The sequence below is a fragment of the Stegastes partitus genome, unplaced genomic scaffold (assembly GCF_000690725.1).
Source record: "Stegastes partitus isolate 25-593 unplaced genomic scaffold, Stegastes_partitus-1.0.2 Scaffold2086, whole genome shotgun sequence".
Taxonomy (NCBI): domain Eukaryota; kingdom Metazoa; phylum Chordata; class Actinopteri; family Pomacentridae; genus Stegastes; species Stegastes partitus.
In genome coordinates, this window is record NW_007579817.1 from 20,404 (window position 1) to 41,040 (window position 20,637).

A 20,637-nucleotide genomic window follows, 5' to 3' on the forward strand; every position below is an offset into this window, starting at 1 on the left:
GCCAACACTGCCAACTGTGTTTGATGGAGCGCGCAGTGAAAACAGGAGCACCGCTGTCGGGAACCGCACACTGATCTCAGCGCCTGTGGGCAAGTGTTCAAACACCGCGGCGCCCCTGGCTGGAACAAACAGGTACATGAAGATTTTTTATAGGACAGTATGAAGCCTTAAATAAACGACAGATTCAAGCAAAGGCATGTGTATATTAACCGCTACACAATAAATCAGCAGAATGATAGCAATGCACTCCTAAAAACAAATGATACTAAAGGTAATTGTACAGTCTCACACCTTTGCAATCTTTGTGAACATGTTTTTTGAACAGGGTTTATTTGTTTGGGTTTTTTGTTAACATTTTTTTCCCCCCTGTTTTGTTAAACTACAGAAAATATCTAGTAAAATTGAAGATTTTTTTTTCAAAATGGGAATTCATTCTTTTATTTCCTTGACTATAAAATGACACTTTGCTTTACTGCATTCAAATCAGCAAAAATACCATAAAAATAGTATAATATAATATAATATAATATAATATAATATAATATAATATAATATAATATAATATATGTTCATATCAAACATCATTTGTTTTTGTTTTTTTTTTTTTTTACTATAAAACTTACCATAAATTAATCATAAAATTAGTTTTACTATATTTAAAAAATATAACAAATTATCTATGTATAATCTATAGATGTTTAGATTTTATGTTTTTTTTAAAAAATATTGTAGAACTCAACTGTTTTTAACAAAGCCCTGTCTGTCACTCTTGCAACCAAGTTTCTCAGCTTTATTACAGTGTGGGCTGGCTGGACTCATAGAGATGTTGTGAGGTGCTTGGACATCCATACGGAGTAGAGATGCTGCACCCTCACACTGACAGGAGTCATCTGAAGTGGTTTGGACATCTGATAAGGATCCCTCCTGGGTAGCTCCCTGTGGCAGCTGAGAGGAGATTCCAGGGTAAACCCAGAACTCCCTGGAGGAATTATATCTCATCTGGCCTGAGAAGGAAAACGTCTGGATGCCATGTTCAGCCTGCTGCCACTGAGACCCGACCTCAGAGCAGCTTAAGAAATCAATAAGAAAATCGATGGGATGTGGACAGCTGTCGATGCTGTTAGAATTTGTGGGAAACCCCCTAAAAAATTAGATAAAAGATGCCACAAAATTGGTGATTCCTTTTCACTAATTTTGCACAGCAACACCATTCACACTACACACAGACGTTTGATAAATCGTACCGTTTAAAACACTACATGGTGTGAAGATTTAAATATACAGTCATTGGTAAAACACAGACACACACAAGTTATTCTATTCATATTTATTTGAAAACAACAATCCATTTCTTCCACTTCTACTGCGATTCCTTGTTGCAACTGGGGTCATACATGATATTCGTATTAATTCCACAGAACACCATCACAAAAGTTACCCTTTTATATGCACGTTTACCTTTTTTTTTTTTTTTTTTCCTTTTTTGTATTGTTGTCATTTCTATACAATGACTTGTGCTTTGATATCTTCAGAAAGAGAGAAAAAGTTTTTTAAAGACATCATTGTCGTCATGATAAGTGTACATAACAGAGGGAGGATCGAAATAGAAAAAAGTCGTAAGAAGAGGATATACTGGTCGAATACACACCGATACAGAATACAGAGATACACACTCACATTGCAGCCTGCCCGACTCAGCCCGAAACTGTCAAAAAGAGAAAAGAGTTGTGTCACCGAAATCACCACAGCCCCAACTGCTCCCTTCTTCTCCTGATTTTAGGATTTTAAGGTACTCTGTTGTTGCCTTGCAACAAATACACTCCCTGCTGATGAGCAGAGTTTTGGCTAAATATTGCTTAGCTACAAAAGGGATGTCCAGAAGAGGAGGAGGGACAACAGAAGGGCCAAAAAAAAGCAGTGTAGAAAGCCTCAATGTCACAACTGTCAAATGTATTATTCTTATTATTATTATTATTACTGGATTTTTTCAGACAGTCTTAGGGTTCAGAGTGCAGAGCAGTTCCCCTCTTAAACCCTTGAATCTCAATCAAAAATTTGCTGCAAAAAACGAATCAGAGCGGCGGGACTTCCATAGAAGAAATATAAGGTGCATTTGTCAGGAAGTTTGGTGTATGTGTTTGTATACGTGTCCCCAGAAATAAAGCCATTAAATAAGAGTGTCAGTGGGTTGATTGCCATGGCCACAATGTGCATCAATGCCAAAAAAAAAAAGTGTTTAGGGGGAGATGGCTGGATATTTACATGGACTGGAATGTTTTCCCCGTTTAGCTATCTGATGAAAAAAAAAGCAAAAAAAAAAAAAGCTTTTGTTTCTTCAAGAATGCGGAGCTACCTTTACTCAAGGTTAGTCTTGAATGCAGATGGATGTTGGGGCGGAGTGAGGGGTGTGTGAAGGGGGCGGAGTTAAAACCAACATTGAAGCAGAATGCCACGGAGCAAGAAGGCATGTTCATTCACTTAATGCTGAGAGCAAGTCCGTGCCTTGTAAAAATCAAAACAAAACAAAACAAAAAAAGAACAAAAACAAGAAATAATACCACAAAAGTAAAAAAAAAAACAAAAAACTGGAAAAATCACAACCAGGGACAGGCAAAGAGCAGCAGAGAAAATGTACAAGCAAACTACCATAACCTTAATGTGAATGTCATTCTAAATGTTAAGTGCAGATAGATAGATAGATAGATAGATAGATAGATAGATAGATAGATCGATAGATAGATAGACAGGTTGATAGATTCTATATACTGTATGTATTCATATGCTGGGTAAATATTCTGGTAAATCTTCTATGTGTATATACCTCCAAGTAGAGGGGGCTCACTTAGACGTATATAAATAGGTCTAACATATAAAGCCATATTACAGTGTACATATCCTCGCCCTAATGTAAGCGATAGCAAAAAACCCATGCTTTACATAGAAAAAGGCATCCACGACATTTAAGAAAAAATGTACAATTTATGAAACATGGTAACAATAATAAATAGTATTATAGAATTGCTGCTGTACACAAAAAAGCCATTTTTTAAATTTCACTCATATAAAAATATGTTTTAGTGCAACCGTACGTAATAGTAATATCCATAACTTCACATCGCTTGTCGAGACTTTTAAGGTGTCTGAAAAAAAACAAAACAATAAAAGAAATGCAGGAGTTGGGAGGAGGAAGAAAGGGGAAGGAGGAGTGGGATTGCATTTATTACAAAGCTGATACGCAAAACGTGATAGTATTGTACTGTATTTACATTTACCTTCCTGCTTTTGTTTGCTTATAAGAATATAAGCAAAAAAAAAAAAAAAAAAGAGAGAGAGAGAGAGATTAAAGAAAAGGCACACACGTAGCTGTCCAATTTTTTTTCTTTTTTCTTTTTTGACGTACCGTTTAAACTGGAGTCCTTTTTCATTTTGGTCGGGCTCGTGTTGGTGGGAGTTACCGTACATGTGTATGCAAATCCTCTTTAAATAAGAAAGTCTCTGATGGGAGGTCCTGGTTAAAACAGGCATGCTGTACACATACATTAAAACTGAAGAAGTCCTTTTCAGTTTGTTTGTTTTTTGACAAGAGCTGTTTTTCTTTGTCTGCGTTGTGTGTATGTGTGTGTAAGAGAGAGAGTGTCTGTGTGTGTGTCAGTTGAATTAGAAGAAATGTAAAGTGTGCAAAAGTCATTATTTCTCTCTCTGTTGCACTTCATCCCTTCCTATTATCCAAAAACAACGACATAAAAAGACATCCATCGTTTCTCCTGCGCTTGTTCTTCTTCTGCAGCACTACGACACGTCCTTGCTTCTTTTTGTGCTTTCTGCCTCCCTGTCTCTCTCCAGCTTGAGAGGCTTGGATGCTGCTGGAGGCTGTAGAGTGTCACATCCAGGGCTGGGAGGGTGAGGAGAGGAGGCGGAGGAAGAGGAGGAGTGAGGGGAGGCAGGGATTGATGGGTGGTGAGGCCTGAGCTCCAGGCCGCTAAAGTGCTGAATCCCAGGACCTTGAGGGGGAGACGGTGAGGGGTGGGGAGACGGCGGTGACATGGAGACGGGTGTCGAGCGCTGCTGTAGTTGATGGGAGTCGGGTGCTAAAGGGGAGGAGGAGGAGGAGGGAGCTCTGCCTCCATCTCTCCCTTCATCCCCTCTGCCTCCTCCTCCTCCTCCTCCTCCTCCTCCTCCTCTCTCTGCGTTCTCCTCGGAGTCGATGCAGAGGGAGGCGATGGCCTTGGTGCAGGTGTGGATGCTCTCCTCCTGCTCCTGCTCCCGCCTCACCCCTCCTCCCTCCTTCTCCTGTGAGTACCGGTGAGGCGACGTCGATTCCCTCACCCTCTCCGTTACTACTCCTCTTCGCCCTCCCCTCTCGGGGAAGGAGGTGAAATGCGTGGAAGTGGTCTCGCCGGTGGTGGAGTCCTCCGACGTGCTCTTCTGCAGCGACAGGCGGGAGGCGACCTGCGGCGCCCCCTGCTGAGCCAGAGGGGTGGTGACGGACGTGGGGACGGAGTGTACCATCTGGATCCCTCCGATGGGGATCATCGGGAAAGGTGAGCGCACCTGAGAAGAACATTTCATTTTCAGTGACATGACAAGTCGGAGGATGTTGGCAGTATTTAATAACACACAGCTATGAGCCACACTGTTGGACTGGGTCACATGATCCTTCATTAACAAGAGCACACACCTCTGTGTACCTTACTTTGTACTTTACTCAGACCCAGATACTCACTACAGCATCTGATGTGTGTTAATCCAAGACTGAAAATAATGATTTATTTTTACATGAGAAAACTTTTGCTCCAGTGAACTTGGAGAGACTGTTTTTGTCTTACTATTGAATTTCACACTTGACCTTTAACCTTTAATGGTCACAAAGCAGCACTATTAAAGTAGCATCTTACATTTAAAACATGTGCTGCATTATTTTTAATATCACGTATTCTATCAATTTGCTCCAACTCTTCTACAAAAATATTTTAAGGTACTGAAAGTATTTACAAAATGCTTTGCAGCCTACAATTTAAAGTGAAATATACAAAATAGCCATAACCTTATCTCAGAATAATACATTAATAAACACAAAATATGATAAAAATAATATCATATATAATAAATATCACAAAAAAATGCAAAACTATAGCTAAAAAAAATGGTCCAAAATGTATAAAATCTAATTAACTACATAAAAACATCTAAAGAAATTTTATTTTAAAGGCATTTTACTAGATAAAATATAATAAAACAAAACGTAAAATTAAAATGTAATTAACGGTAAAAAAAAAAAAAAAAGAAAAAAAAGAAAAGAAAGTAAGAAAATGAAATACCTGGAGTTGTGAATGGAGAGGAAGGTGACTGAACAAAACTTGGTGGGGTGGGCTGGATTGGTTGCCGCGGCTACCACCCTGGTCCCGTTCCCCTGGCGACAGTGAATCTGGACAATGTTCCTAGAAACACAACCGAAAGTGACGTTAAAAAACACGCCGTCATCCGCGGCTGTAGTCATGAACCAACGAGTTGATGTGAAAATTTCTTCTTGGACAGAAAATCAAACTGATCAATCGTCCTCCAGCAAGTTATTTTTGAGACACAAACCCACAACACACACACACACACACACACACACACACACTTATTGGTCAGTACTAGTTACCGCAGACACACATCTGAGGGGATGGAAAACCAGATCTTATGTCACAAAATAAACCAATAAACTTTGATGGAAAGTGTAAAAACAGAAATGTGTGGTGGCGCTGGACAGCAGGTGATATAAGAAAGAAAACAAACACAAGCACGAAGGCTCAGTCAGATTTCTTGCATATGAATGAATAACGGTTGTTAAAACATAAATCTGTTATTTGAGTCACTCTCCCTCTCGGCTTTGTTTAAGTGGGACCAGCAGCAGGAGCCCCAGTTTGAAGAAGGGCTCTTAAGAAGAAAAACAGCCGCGTTATTAACCACACCACCACCAGCCAAGATCCCATTTCCACCAAAACCCAGCAGCCCTATCTTTAATCATCCCTCTCTCTAACACTCTCCGTCTATCTGACTCGCCCTGTGTTCCCGCTCTGTCTGCCAGACGTTCTCCTCTCCCTGCCTCGTCTCCGTCAGTTTCTCTCTCTCTGTGCCTTTCTTTCCTTCCTCTTTCTCCTCCTCTTTCGTCGGGTTTTCCACATGAAAGTCACACACCAGCACCACAAACTTCAGAAAATCAGTTAACTCCATAAATGTTAATGTTGCCTATTGGTATTCTTTAATGAGGCAAATGTTTCTGACAAAGCCTTCAATTATTTTTAATGTATTGAGTCATAAAGAGAAGTGCAGCACTGTTAACAAAGATGCTAAAAATTCCCCTCAGCTTGCCAAAGTGCTCTGCTGCCACACCTAATAAAAACAATCTAAACTTAAAGGCGAAACTTAAAGCGTAGCCGGTGAGTGCTTTGTTTAGAGGAACCAGGATTAACTGCTGCTGAATGATTACCTTGTTTACAGTAAACTTAAGCCTGTAGAAGAGAAGCACACAGATAACTGAATGAGTAAAGAGCTCCAAAGTTTAAAAGCCAAAAAGCAAAGGTGCCTCGTGTAGCTTTAAATACATTTAACCTTCAGCATATAACAAACACTATATTCATGCTCCACCTCCAGTCTGGATGTGAGACTAACAAGTGAATAAAAGTGGCAACTTCAGCAAACCAAAAACAGATGAAGACGAAAGTTGGAAGAACATACAAAATAGAGACAAATAAGATAATCATACAATTAGAATGTCAGTGATAAATGAGTCGACTTGATGAGACTCTTACCGTCTCCATTTCTGTGCTGGCTCTGCGATGTCCCAGAGGGCCGAACTCTCCCTGACCCAACACTCCAGTCTGATGACTCGGCCTCAGGCCTCGCGCTCCGCTCTGCTGGCTGCTCATCACAAACAAGCAGAAATATCACATTAAATCTGCACCAAGAGTGAAAAGTTCATCTGTTCAACTTTATTTCTTCATAATAAGAGACACTCGTAAGTCAAACTGGATACGTTTTGTTGTTAGCTGTTGGTTACAAAGCTTTATAAAGGCTGCAGCTCCTGTGATATTCTCCTGACAGTTCAGATGACCTCTTTATCTCCAAACTCCATCTCCCTGTGCTCCAGAAGAATTCCCTGCTCTCCTTGTCTGATGACAAAGACCCCACCAAAGACAAATCCTTCCCCCAGAACATTTCCCACGAAGCCGTTCTTAAAGACCCTCAGGCCGTTCATCCAAACCCCGACATGCAGGAACCCCAGCAGACCCATCTTCTGCTCACGTGGCAAAAGATGGGTCTGCAGCATTTTTGCATTTATCTGCATTGTTGTTGTTGTTTTTTAAGGGATTTCCTATGTAGAAATATTTCTGAAATGTGCTACTTTTGGCTCTGCGGTCTAACAGCATGAGAAAGACTTCTGTGAGGCTTCATGACTTCCTGCCAGACAACAGCCATTCACTTGTGTGAAATAAATCAAGACATTAATCCTAGTGGAATATCTGATAACTGCTTTTACATATTCTTTTTTTTTTTTTTTACACCTCCATGGTAAGAAATGTAAAGAAAGACCTGGTTCTGGGCCAAAACTGATGCTTTTTGTGATTATCTCTGATTGTGATGCTAGGATTTGGTTTGGGACATCACTACCACATTTGGAACAATCCCCTGAACATGAAGACAAAATTAGGACAACACTGAGGCGACCATCTGTCAGAAGTATCCCAGCTCACCTTTGGTGGTGGAGGTGTTGGTGGAGCCCTCGGCGAGGAGACACCGGCCGGATCATCCCCCTGTGGCGGCCTCGTGGCGAAAGGTCACGCTTGAAGTCTCTTCCTGCCGGAGACGTGGGCCGAGAGAGAGGGGAGAGCAGAAAGGGGTGTCCCCTTCTGGGCGAAAGGTCTCGCCGGTACCCTCCTGCTGCCCCCAGGTCCCTTTTAGGGGAGATGTGACGTAGCGGAGAGATGTCCCGCCGGGGTGAGAGGTGTCCAGCACGAGGCGAGAGGTCCCGACGTGGGGAGAGGTAACGGCGGGATGAGGGTGAGGAGGATGGGGAGATGGGGGACGGACAGCCGGAGTGGTCCAACCCGGGTGAGGACAGGCGAGAGGAGGGGGAGGAGAGGTCTGGGGAGGGGACTGGGAGGTCTTCATCCATGGAGGAGGAAGAGGAGGGAGGAACCAGCAGCCTGCTACCCAGCGGCCGCTGCTGTCCTCGTTGGTAGTCGGTCTGAATGCGATCCCTGGCGGCCGGGTCGCTGGGCGGAGCCTGCGGCGTGATCTGGATGCTCGGAACGGTGGTGAAGTAGCCAAACAGAGGCGGCTTGTTGGTGTTTCCCAGAAGGTCAGGATGATGAGAGAGGTGAGGCGCGGGGTGGGAGGAGGCCACGGCTGTGATGGACATCGAGGGCAGGCCGTAAGGCTGCGGGCTGGTGGAGCGCGAGCGAGTCTTCGGGGTGGAGTCACCGTCGTAGTCATCCTCTTCATCGTCTTCATCATCCACCTCATCGCCGTCTTCCTCACCACCCTCGGAGTCGTCAGCGTCTGAGAACTGGTGCTCCGCCATGGCGCCTCTGGAAGTCTTCTCAGAGGACCTCTGGCCTTCATCTCCAACATCTTTAAAAGAACATAGAGGAAAGAAGGGAAGAGAAGCAAGAGGAAGAAGTGACAATAGAAGATTATGGAGAAGAAAAGACAGCATGAGACGCATAAAAGAAGAAAAAAAAAGGAGAAAGTCGGGAAGTTGGCATGGAAGAGGTAAAACGAGAAAGAAGGAATAATGAAGACAGGAAAAGAAGACACAATGAGAGGAGACAGGAGAAGTAAAAATAAAGGAAGCAAATGACAAACGAGAGAAGAGCAGAAAGATGAGTGGAGAGAGAAAATGTTTCGTATTAATATGTGGTAACAGAGCGAGCTTCGACCACTGAAACCTCATTCCCACCAGCTCAAACCAATAAAACTTAAAACACAATAAAACACAGCTATTTGAGACTAAACCCTCGACACTTTGGTTTTTCTGCTGGACTCCAGCCAAATGTTGGAAAGGTCTGATTGTGTAGTAGCTGCAAAGTTTACTGTTGGCAGGTAACCAACACTTTGAATCTGACTTTATTATAAAAAGTGTCAGCTGATTGGCCGATAATGGAATAACACTGAAAACACAGTGAGTTCTGGGAATGAAAAAGTTGGCTTGTTTTTGCTTCTTTTCAAAGTGTCAAGGTTGACAGAGATGCACGCTATACCTGACCTGCTCTGATTAATTTTATTTGGTTCACCTCCAAACACAGAGAAGCAGCAGCAGCTTGGAGTTAATAAGCTGCATTTAGGCAGCCGCTGAGCGGAAATCAGATCCACTAACACTGGACTACTTTTCCAGTTAGTCTCTTATATACAACAGTTTTTCACAAACCGCCAATGTTTATGTCTCAGTGACTCACTGACTAGCTCTCTCTTTCCCAAAAAAACTCTGTGCATGTGTGGGATCGTGTCCCAATTAAATTCCGGGCCAAAACACACACCAGGGGTCAACTGAAGTAAAATTTAATTTGGCGGTCTGCACGGTGGGAAATTACCACCAGCCACCAGTCCCATACTGGTAAAATATGACGGTAATGACTGACAGCAGTGATCTGATACTAAACAGCCATCATTTCTGTCCCAAAACACCTGCTTAAGTGGTTTTAACCCGTTTACTTGCTGTTCCCCAGGAGCCCTGGAGCGAATTACAGTAAGTGTTTGGGGCATTTAGAAGATGCTCCTAATTAGAGCGCAGTGGTGTTTATTCAAAGTCTCACAGATCATCTAGAAAACATTAGCTGCTCAACAGTGAAAACACATGATATGCTATGATGTGGTAGACCAGAAAAACAACTTCATAAAAACATGAAAAAATGATAGATGATCATTAGTAAAGTGGTAAAATTATTAATTTTGATTTACTCAGATTTGTGAAATTTTAGCTACATAATAATAATAATACATTTATGAGAAAATCATTAAACACTGAATTCTAACTATATTATTCTGCTTTGTAGCCAACAGTGTTAAACTGTATAACAAGACAACAAGAAAAGATACAAGATTTTGTGGACTTAACTTTTTGTGGCTATAAAGTCCAAAAATTTTAAATTTAAAAAACTGATGAAGCAACTTATGTTACTGATGATTAATTATAATTTTCACAAACAGTTTTGTTACATTTAACAGCTACCCCACATTTTATCTAGTCATCTACAATCTAACAGTAGTTGTTACGTTATATTGTTTTATGGTGAACAAATTCAATAAAAAGACTAAAACCAACACATTTTCATTGGTCACAAAAACAGCTTCATCTTAAAAAGCAACTTTGAAAAGAAACTGTAGTTTAATCAAACATCACTCAAACAGGAGGAATAGTGCATTTGTTGGGGACTACTTTCTGTGGCGGATTAATCAGCATTTGTTGCTCTTAGAATGGTTTATTGGAGATGAAGTCAACATAAAATACAGTGTGTGTGTACATGTTAATGAAGGAACATGTCACTTGTTTTTGGACAACAGTGGAGCTCCGTGCCACAGAGGAATACCATTTATCAGGCTTTGCATACACAGATAATTCTTGTTAGTCGGCTTCATTTATTGTTAGTTTTGGTTTTCGTGGGATTTGACGGTAATAAGAGATGTAGCGACAAACAAACAACTAAAAACTCAGTTGTTGTTCCTGGCCAAAAAAACCAAACTCTAAAGAATATAAAAATAATCCCACTAATTTCCATCTTCATTATCAAGGCATCAGAAGATTAACGAGACACTGAATCCTGCTCGTCTGCTCAGAAACTGTCACAGCCTCGAGAGGCAGCTGACGAGAATTTATTATTTGTGAATATTTCATGGGAAATCATGTTCATCCCTCTCAGCCCACAACATCTTCCCCAGTAATAATTTTCAGATTATTTCCATATCAGCTGATTAATGGGATGGCAGATTGCTTGGGTTAAACTCGCCAACCCCGTCAAACGTGATCATCGGCTAATACGTTTGTAGAGTAACTGACGGAAAATAAAATTGCTCCTGGAGATCTTGACAGGATTTTTTTTTAATGTAATAAGAGACAGCAAAATAGTGGACTGATTTTATTTATTTCTTTTATCCTCCCTCTGTTTTTTAAAGGTAGCCTGTGCGTCAAGTGTGGTTGTTTGACATGAGTCCTGGCTGTCAGGATGAGCTCTGCTTTCCATTACACTAATTGTCCCTGTACGCCCGCACCGAGCCAAAGACACTGCAGGCAGCACTCAACAAGATCAGGATGTCACTGCAGCTCCTGGAGCGTGTGTGCGAGTGTGTGTGTGTGTGTGTGTGTGTGTGTGTGTGTGTGTGTGTGTGTGTGTGAGACTCGTGTGCTTTTCCTACCTCCTTCATCTGCCTCCGTGTCCTCGACCGAAGACATGGAGACTCCCAGATCCAGACACTTTTTCATATGAGCCTTAGACTTCATGTGCTTCGTCAGGTTTCCTGTAAGACACACACACACACACACACAAACACCATTTAATGACCCTTCGACTAGTCTTACTGGAAACTAGAGCTTGTTTGGCTGCACCAACACAAGAGTGTAACAGAAAGAGGCTGAAATGGAAATAGAAGTAGTGGAAGAAAGAGCAAGACCACAAAATTACAATTTACAAATTATATATAATTTATACATAATGTAATTTAATGACAAAATTGCTCAACCTGGTCTGAACTCTGCTTCAGTTGGCTGAATGCAAAGTCACATACACATACTTTGCACACAGGTTTGCAAATCTATCAGGCAGATAATGGCTTTTTATTAAGGATCAGATATCGGCTCGTCAGCATCTTTAGCCCCTGATATGATGGAGGTTCCTGTCTGACCACAGCTGCAGAAAACAGCCTGTCTGCATGTTTTATTCATTCATTTAGCTGCTTAGTTCTACATTTTCAGATTTCATTCTTCAGCCTGGTAAAGAAAGGACCTGATGTCGGGTTTGTTTTCTGATAAAACCCGCTTTAAAAGGCTGCTAACACCAGGAATTATGTGATCATGCTTGTATTCCACATGTTTATGTTGATAGTGTTGGTTGAAATGATCTTCTAAAAGCTTTTTCACTGTCGAGGAGCTAATTCATCACACAGTTATTGGACTTTAGCTTTAGATATCTACAGCATGCAGTTAAACTACAGGCATTTAAAAGTCTGTGTCTTCTTTGGATTCAGAGACAGATCAACAAACAACGATAAATAACCTTACCTTTCGTCTTGAATGCAAAGTTGCAGAACTTGCAGACGTACGGTCGGACGTCAGTGTGGGTTCGGATGTGTTTCTTCAGCATGCTGGGCTTCTTGCAACGGATTCCGCACTCTTCGCAGATGTATTTCCCTCGACCGCGACCACGAACGTAAACATAGTCCTCATTGGATTTATACCTGGCAGACAGAGAAAGGAACATCTTGGTGATGTAATGTTTTATATTTGCTGCTTTCCCTCTGTAGTATAGGAATATACAGTTCATCGATTCTAAAACAAACCATGATTTGAAACAGTACAGTTAGCAAATTGCAGTAACTCAGGATATACTGCAGTGCATCTGGGTGAACCTTTCATGTCAGTGGTTTTACAAATTCATGGCATTCTCTGTTTTAAATGAATTACATGGTGAATCCTGAATTGAAGCTTGATTTAAAAAAAAAAAAAAAGAAAGAAAGTAAAGCACTAATGCAACATTAACAACAATGTCTGCCAGAAAAATCACATTTTGATATTTTCCCCAAAAACGTTCAGGCTGGACATGAATAAATTAGAGCAATTATAAAATTTACATTTTAATTTAGTCGTGAACAAAAAAAAGAATCAAAAATAAAAATAACTAAAGAAGTTGTAAGAAAAGTTTGAAAAGCCATATTGCCAGTTCCCCAGCAAATGAGGTATTATTTAATATCTTCTTGGTGTCCTCTTTATTATTCCTCTTTACTGCACAACTACAGTCCAACACTGTTTTGAAACTTCTCTACAGCAGGTTGGGATGCAGTTCAGTTCACCACACTGTATTTATCTTTCCCTAAGGGCCAGTTAGCATGTACATAATAAACACACACACACTGAGACATGAAGCAAATTCCTCTGCGTATGCTGGTAATAAAAACTTTTATATTAAATGATATATATGTGGGGCTGCAAGGTGGCACAATTGGTAGCACTGTTGCCTCGCAGCTAGAAGGTCACCGGTTCATGTCCCGGTTGACGACTGCGTGGAGTTTGCATGTTCTTCCTGTGCAGCGTGGGTTCTCTCCAGGTTCTACGGTTTCCTCCCACAAGGTCCAAAAACATGTTGAGGTAAATCAGTGATTCTAAATTGTCCATAGGTGTGAATGTGAGTGTGCTTGGTTGTCTGTCTCTAAGTGTAGCCCTGTGATAGACTGGTGACCTGTCCAGGGTGTCCCCTGCCTTCACCCTGAGTCAGCTGGGATAGACTCCAGCCCCCCATGACCCTAGTGAGGATTTAAGCAGTGTATAGATAATGGATGGATGGATGATATATATGCTGCTGTTTTCTTTGTAGGATACACTAATGGTTGTCATAGAAACTCTCTCTCCATCTCTCTCCCTGTCCTCCACAGAGAGGTCAGAGGTCAAGGTCTGCAGGCCTGCAGCTCGTCGAGATCCACTGTCACGCTCGAGGACACAGATGCTTGCTGACACAGAGGTTCTGCTTAAATAAGGCTGAAATCAGGTTTTCTCTGCTCAACCGCAGCTGTGAGCATCAGAGAGAGAAAATCCTGAGAGGGCCCAGATAGCGTGACATCAGGGTGGATGCAAAGCACAAAGAAGGACCAGAACATGTAACTGGTTCCCATGGCCCGAGTAACTTCTAGCAATGTCGATAAAAAAAGAAGAAAGGGGCATCAATCAGGGACAGCACTGATAAACTATAACAGCACGCGACGAGGAAACGGTTCTGAACATACACATACACATACACATTTATTATATGTACTAATGTTACATGTGAAAAATTTAAGATCAGAAGTGTGGAAGATGCAGATTGGATAAGACAAATAATAAATTAAAAATGAATCTGAAGTAAAAAAAAAAATAAATAAATAAACACTTCATTGTGCTAGTTTTTATTTTATTTATTATTTTATTATATTGTTATTATTTTTAGACAGATACGATACTGATAAAACGATATAGCATTTAATATTAATTTCTTTCTTTATGCAAACTAACTACAAAATTGCTAGAAAAATATTGTTTTGGTCTCATAGTGCTTTTATTTCTGTTCCCTATTCCTTGTTTTTCTACAGTTTTTGTTTGCACCTCTGCCGTTAGTCTCTTGTTTGACCTCTCTGTGTCTCTCATTTGCTTGAAAAGCAGCGGCTGGCTGGTCGTAGATGCAGTGTGAGGACCTCGGACCTCTAAAGGAAGCTCAGAGCAGAGTCGCTGCTCCTAAAGAAGCCAGCTGAGGTGGTTCAGCCATCTGATAAGGATGCCACCTGGGCGCCTTCTATGGAGGTTTTCTTCGTACATGAAACTCAGAGCAGATCCCAGAGAGATTACATATCTGATCTGGAACGCCTTGGAATCCCCCAGGATGAGCTGGAAGGTGTTGCTGAGAAGAGGACTGGTCAGGTTTGCCCTGCTCAGCCTGCTGCCACCACGCCCAAAACCCAGATAAGTGGAAGAAAGGGGAAAGGCTGGATGGAAGTTTTGCTCCCAGTCTAACCTGAAACTTCCTAGTGACTCAGCTTCCCGTCTCCTCTGGTCGCCTACTCGCCAGCTCGCTCCCACTATCAAGCTCCAGCCTTGCAAACCTGATGCCACGTCCTTCTCCTCTGTCTTAAAATGGTCAGTCAGCCACGCACCAAGCCACAGGCCACGCTCAGAACAACCAGCCATCAAGTGCCACACACTTACAGACTGCTATGCCGGCAGAAACAGCCTCCTCACCTCTGGATTCTAACCCCTCGTTTCCCTCTCCATTACAAACCCTGTTTAACTGTGCAGTCAAGTCTGTGTTCTCCATTTGGATCCAGACAAACTATCAGCCATAAGCCTTTGGCATTTCTGCACTTTTTAATGTTATGTATTAGCTGTTATATGCACACATAATGACATGTCTGCAGTGAACTGGTGACGTATCATTAGAGTCTCAAGATGATTTACATGAATGTATTTTGATATCAGGATAGTAGACAACACATGTGCACTACCTAAAAGTCTAATTAGCTTTCCTTTCTTAAATTTTTTTCCTATCAAACAACCGGATTAAAAAAAAACTACTCGAATCAAACAAGGAGAAAAACACGCTACGCTGACCCGATCATACCCCAGTGAGATGAGCAACCCTTTTTTTTGTTTCAAGCTAAAACGGGAAACAATGCAGCATTCCACCTCTGACTTTGGTGTTCATCCTCCTCATGCTGCTCCTTATTTTCTAAAAAAAGATAACCGCAGTCCTCCAAGCAGTCCCACTTATTCTTTTACAAGATTTGAAAAAAAAAAAGAAAAGAAAAAGAAAACATCACTGTTAGACGTGATTTTCTATCCCACATGAGGCTTTGAGTGAAACAGCGGACACTTGGCAGCAGGATCAGTGCATGTCTGCAAGAGTCTGTCTGTCATGGAGGAAAATTACCACCAACCACCAGTCAAATGCTGGTAAATTTTGTCTGTCTTTGCTCAACCGCAGAAGCATCACATTTAGGTTACTTTTTTATGTGCCAAAGAGAAAGAAAACATGTTTTTTTTTTTGTCTTTGTGGAGAAGTAGTGAAAACGGCGGCTGAGCTGTGAAGTTTCCTGTCCTGTCTGCAGAGGCTGGAGGAGAGGGTAATGAGTAGTTCAGGGCCTCATGTGTTAAAGGAGGTCAAATATCAGGTACATCAAACAATCCGTCTGCATCGGTGAGGGGGAATATGTCTTTCAACTGCACGGCGGACTGGGAAATACCTCTGAACGCTTGTCTGAGTCGAGACGTTTACACAGCTGCGGCCAGTTATGAAAATGAATTATGATGATTATTATATTTTTTTATTCTGTTTTATTCACAGCACACGGTAAGATCATAAAGGAGATTCGCTTTCAAAACCACTGAAACTTTCAGGTGACATAAAGTCTGTAATGGATTTCTTTTCTTTGCCAAAACTTGCACTTTATGGATTTATGGATTTCATTTTTAATTGTATTTTACAAGGTGGCGTTTTGTACATCTATTTACTCATCACTTACATGCATACTGGTCATGTAGGTGCATGTGTGTGTCTCCTCCTGTATGCCCTGCTTGTATGCTTTTATCCACTTATTGCTCCTAAAGTGTCCTTTGGGGACAAGAGAGAATTACTTCACTGTCTGCTGCATTTAATAACTCCCTGTAAGTGTGTGTGTGTGAGGATATATTTGCATGTTATTGTGTGTCTCTGCACCATCTGTTCCATTCAGTAACCTTGGTCTTACTGGCTCTACTGTAGACTATAAAACATTATGATACTGTAGGAATGTCTCTCTCTACAGGGGCTTCCAGCTCAAACTCCCTCACATAGGCTGTATTTGTCCACTGAATGTACACTTTAATACTAATGCCTGTGCTTTCCATGTGGAAAATGAGCTTTAAGCGACTTTACTAACAACATAATAAATAATATAGGATCTTCTTGGCGTCACTGCTACCAAACGAAACCTTTTATTTCCTTAAACTCCACATAAAATCTCAGCGTTCCCATGTGACGATAAAAAAACTATCTCTTTCCTTTCAGCCGGAAAATGATCTCTCCACACTCCAGGTATCTAAAAGTAGATTCGGGTATCAATTAATTATTTCAAGTAGCCTTTAGGACAATAAACAAATGATGTGTTTAACAAGAAAGGCCAAACTTTTCAAATGTTAAATGTTGTCAGGGATACAAGCTTATGGTACGTCACAGTTTTTAATGCTTGGAGACGTCCACACATTTCATCAAAGTTTCATCTTGTTCAATTAACCTGTTAAGGTTTTTCATTTGGGAAAAAATTTGCCATACGCCCCCAGGTACCGTCTGAATATGTTTCCTGCCTACCGAGGTCCCGTTACTTCCTGCAGCCACACCTGCTGCACTGAAACATTACCTAATATGTGTTAGTTTGCACTGAATTGCAACCCACTGTCTCATAAATGTGTAATATCTAAACTGGTCTGCAGCAGAAAACAGACCATTTTTAGAAAAAAGGTTGTAAAATTATGAGGTGCTTGTGGTTTTTTTAGGGGTTATTGTTAAGGTGGAAGCTGTCATCCTTGCAAGGCAGAAAACAACCGGAGCTTCATCTTTAGCACTTGCATGGGTGTATTTTAAGTGAAATCATGATCTTTTTCTAAACTTAACCAAGTAGTTTTGTTGCATAAACAAGAGCAAACAGCAACTAAGAAAAGGGCAGAGACAGCAACTGAAAATGAAAGTAGACAAAAACTAAAACGTCTTTTCCTGGATGTCTTCTAACCTAAACCATCATCTTTCCCTGAACATAACCAGGTAGTTTTGACGCTTTAACTTAACCAAGAGATTTTGTCGCGTAAACGAAAGCAAAGACTGACTAGAAACAGTGAGTCAGAACAATGACTTGACACAGCAGCTTAACACAGTGACTAAAAATGCCTGAAAATGAAAATAAACAGCGTTTAAACACCAACAGTGGTCCCCCACTGGACTTAAACTTAGTCTCCTGGGTGAAAGCCCTGTGGTCTACGCCTCCTCTAGCCCTCAAGCCTTCTCATGAGGACCTAGTTTCTCCAAAATATGTGTATTATTATAGAACTAAAACATTTTTGTATGTGGCTTTCAGACGTTATGATGTGACACTGCACTGTGATTTGATCAAACTCAGCTTTATTTGGGAAAATAATCTGTATGATAGGAAACACAAACAACTAACAAAGGTTTTAAAACTAGATTTTGACATGACTGGATAATTAATTAATAATTCAGGGCCCATGTTAGCTGATATGGTGTTGTAGTAGTGCTGAGGTGAACCTGTGGCCTGTAAGTAAGCCTTGCAGTTTGAATACGACAAATTATTGTTTCCATCAAAGATCGTTTTGTGAAAGTTGGACGATTACAATATGTTCTGCGCTCACTCTGCATCGTATAGAGGAAATCTTCTAGGTTGTGTAGAGTTGTGACAAGTAAGAAACTGCAAAAATTGTTCCTCGACGTGTCCATCAGAATGTAACCAAAGCTTGCTAAAGAGGTTAAGTTCAGGATCAGCAGGGCGAGGCACATTGTGATCATGCGTTAAAATGGCAATAACGCAATCTGAAGTCACTATTAAATAATAATTAACTATATGGGATAATAAATGAAAGACTTGTAAATGGAAAAACATAAAAAAGCATATACATTCAATAAAGAAATGTCATAGGATTTTTAAAAAGGGCTTCTACTCTAAGCAACTACCAAAATAAATAAACACTACAGTTGCTGATGTTAGAAAAACAGTGTGAAAAAGCCTTTAAAATACAACTAATGAGGGACAGATCCCACTTCACATCAGTCTATAAAAGTGGGAGCAAGAATTATAGAAGTTGACGTCCAATTACAGCGATGCGGCTCGAGTCTTTAGCCTGTGATGGGTTTACCAGGCTCAGGCTCTTGGCTTGACCCTCACAGGCACAAATTAAGCCCAAAGAATAGGCTGTAAAAGGATAAGTCGTCTCTTTTTTGTAACTAAGCAGATTTTTCTGATTAATCGTGATGAAACAGATGTCCTCACGGTTCACACAAAGGCCATCAGTGTTCATTTTTATTGAATATTCAGCTGCTAGGATTAAGAAAAAGGCAAAAAAGTAATGACAGCTCAGTATTTTCAGAGTCTGAGGCCCCAGTTATCTCATTCATGTGAGGGGAGTTCAGCTATCTGAGGCCCTTATTCAGCCTCACTTGGGTTTCTGTCACTGTTTCCAAATCTTGGTTTAAACATAACGAGTTGAATCGCTTCCTAAATCTTATATTATTATAGCCATGGCTTTACTACATCAGTTCTAAAGGTTTTATTTTCATTTATTTGTTATTACTTGATTTTATATGTCTGAGTGTCTCTTACATTCTTCTCACCCCAGTTTTACAGTTGTCTTTTTCCTCTTGTTTTTAAGTTAAAATCTAAATTCGCTCTGCAACCTGGTAACTGGATACAAATGTTACTACAGTGGACGTTAAGACATTTGTTTAAAAAAAGAGAGAGAGCAAAAACATCTTGCAATACTGTGTGTTATTATTTTGAGACATTGGTTTGTTTAGTTAGATGATTCATGACTCTGAAATGTTCCCTTAAGGTTTACAATCAGGTCTGTAGTCTTCTTCTTTTACTATGTGAGGCTCAAAATCCCAGATCTTAGTCACTATCAAAGTTCAGCTCATTTTTTCTCCCAAAAAAACATGAGCTGCGTATGTCATTGAACATTGACACTGTGTTGACAAAGACACCTAACATGCTACCAAATCAATATTGTTTCCTCTGTTTGAACATGTTGGTAAAATCTTTGGTATGTATGTAGTTCACAGACAATTCAAAGGGTCTGGTGTTGTAAGGATTGTTGTAAAGCATATATAAATTCATGTTAATTATACATTACATATATGTATATGTCAACGTTTATTTATTTGTTTATTTCCACTTAAGGCTATCTCTCAGATTTTTTCGTTTGATGAATGACTCTCAAATGTTACTAAGCTTTCTCGTCCCCTTCTATTGTTTACTTGTTACCATTTTCAAAATCCTCCTCACTCCGGAAATAACAGCAACAACCACCAAACAGCAACCTATCACACTGAACATTCAAAATTTTCCAATTTACCAAATTTTGTATTCTGTATGCAAATGTTCCACGAAAACGAAGAGACTCCATTGCTGCATCATTAGCTAAGTACTGCCCAAAACAACTGTGAGCTGTTTAAAGATAATGAGGTTCAGCCAGACCATTCTACATAGCACTGTGTCAGTGCTAGAGTATGGTATGGCTATACTAGACTACAATTGGACTACTTAGGTCCATTTTCAGTCACAGATTTGGGATGGCCCAATGGGAGCACTTCCGTGCGCCCTCATCACCAACCAGTGCACATATCCATGTACATGGGTGACCGCAGGTGAACATAAAGAATACAGTTTGGTCATTTTAATGACAAGGGACATGGCATCCCTCGTCATCACCCTCGATTGTCCACTGGTTACACTTAAATGCTTGAATGTTACATCTATCTTTTTGATTTCATAGAGGCCAAAAACTGCTAGACAACTGTTATTCTGTTGATTTCAGTCATCAGAAAGCATGTAATATTATTATTTGATTATTATTTGAGATTATGATGCACATGATAAATATTCCGCAACTTTATTGGACTGTAGTTGTTGAAGTGTGTATGTTTGTTGGACGTACCCGCCTTCGAAGATTTTGATGCGGGTCGGTTCAGTGGCGGGCTGTTTGGCTGAGACTTCCTTCTCTACCTGCTCCTCCTTCGAACGGTCCCATGACACCACTCCCTTCATCTTCCTCCCAAAATTACTGACATCAACTGGCATCAGCTCTGGTTTCAACTGCAGAGAGAGAAGAAAAGACAGCCGAAGAGATGAGTAGCATGAAGGGCAGGGTACGATACATCTTTT

General features: G+C 40.7%; 1 protein-coding gene across 1 annotated transcript in view; it reads right to left on the reverse strand.

Annotated features, from left to right (window-relative positions):
* Positions 1 to 3,620: 3,620 nt before the first annotated feature.
* Positions 3,621 to 20,637, reverse strand: part of hivep2a (HIVEP zinc finger 2a) — a 61,693-nt gene continuing 44,676 nt past the window's right edge. The window contains exons 9-15 of the mRNA XM_008303868.1: positions 20,411 to 20,568; positions 12,257 to 12,432; positions 11,395 to 11,496; positions 7,737 to 8,616; positions 6,795 to 6,903; positions 5,319 to 5,438; positions 3,621 to 4,551 (exon numbers count right to left, since the gene is read on the reverse strand). Of these exons, the coding sequence (XP_008302090.1) occupies positions 3,790 to 4,551; positions 5,319 to 5,438; positions 6,795 to 6,903; positions 7,737 to 8,616; positions 11,395 to 11,496; positions 12,257 to 12,432; positions 20,411 to 20,568 (2,307 nt within the window). The 3' untranslated portion in view covers positions 3,621 to 3,789. The remainder of the gene's footprint in view (positions 4,552 to 5,318; positions 5,439 to 6,794; positions 6,904 to 7,736; positions 8,617 to 11,394; positions 11,497 to 12,256; positions 12,433 to 20,410; positions 20,569 to 20,637) is intronic.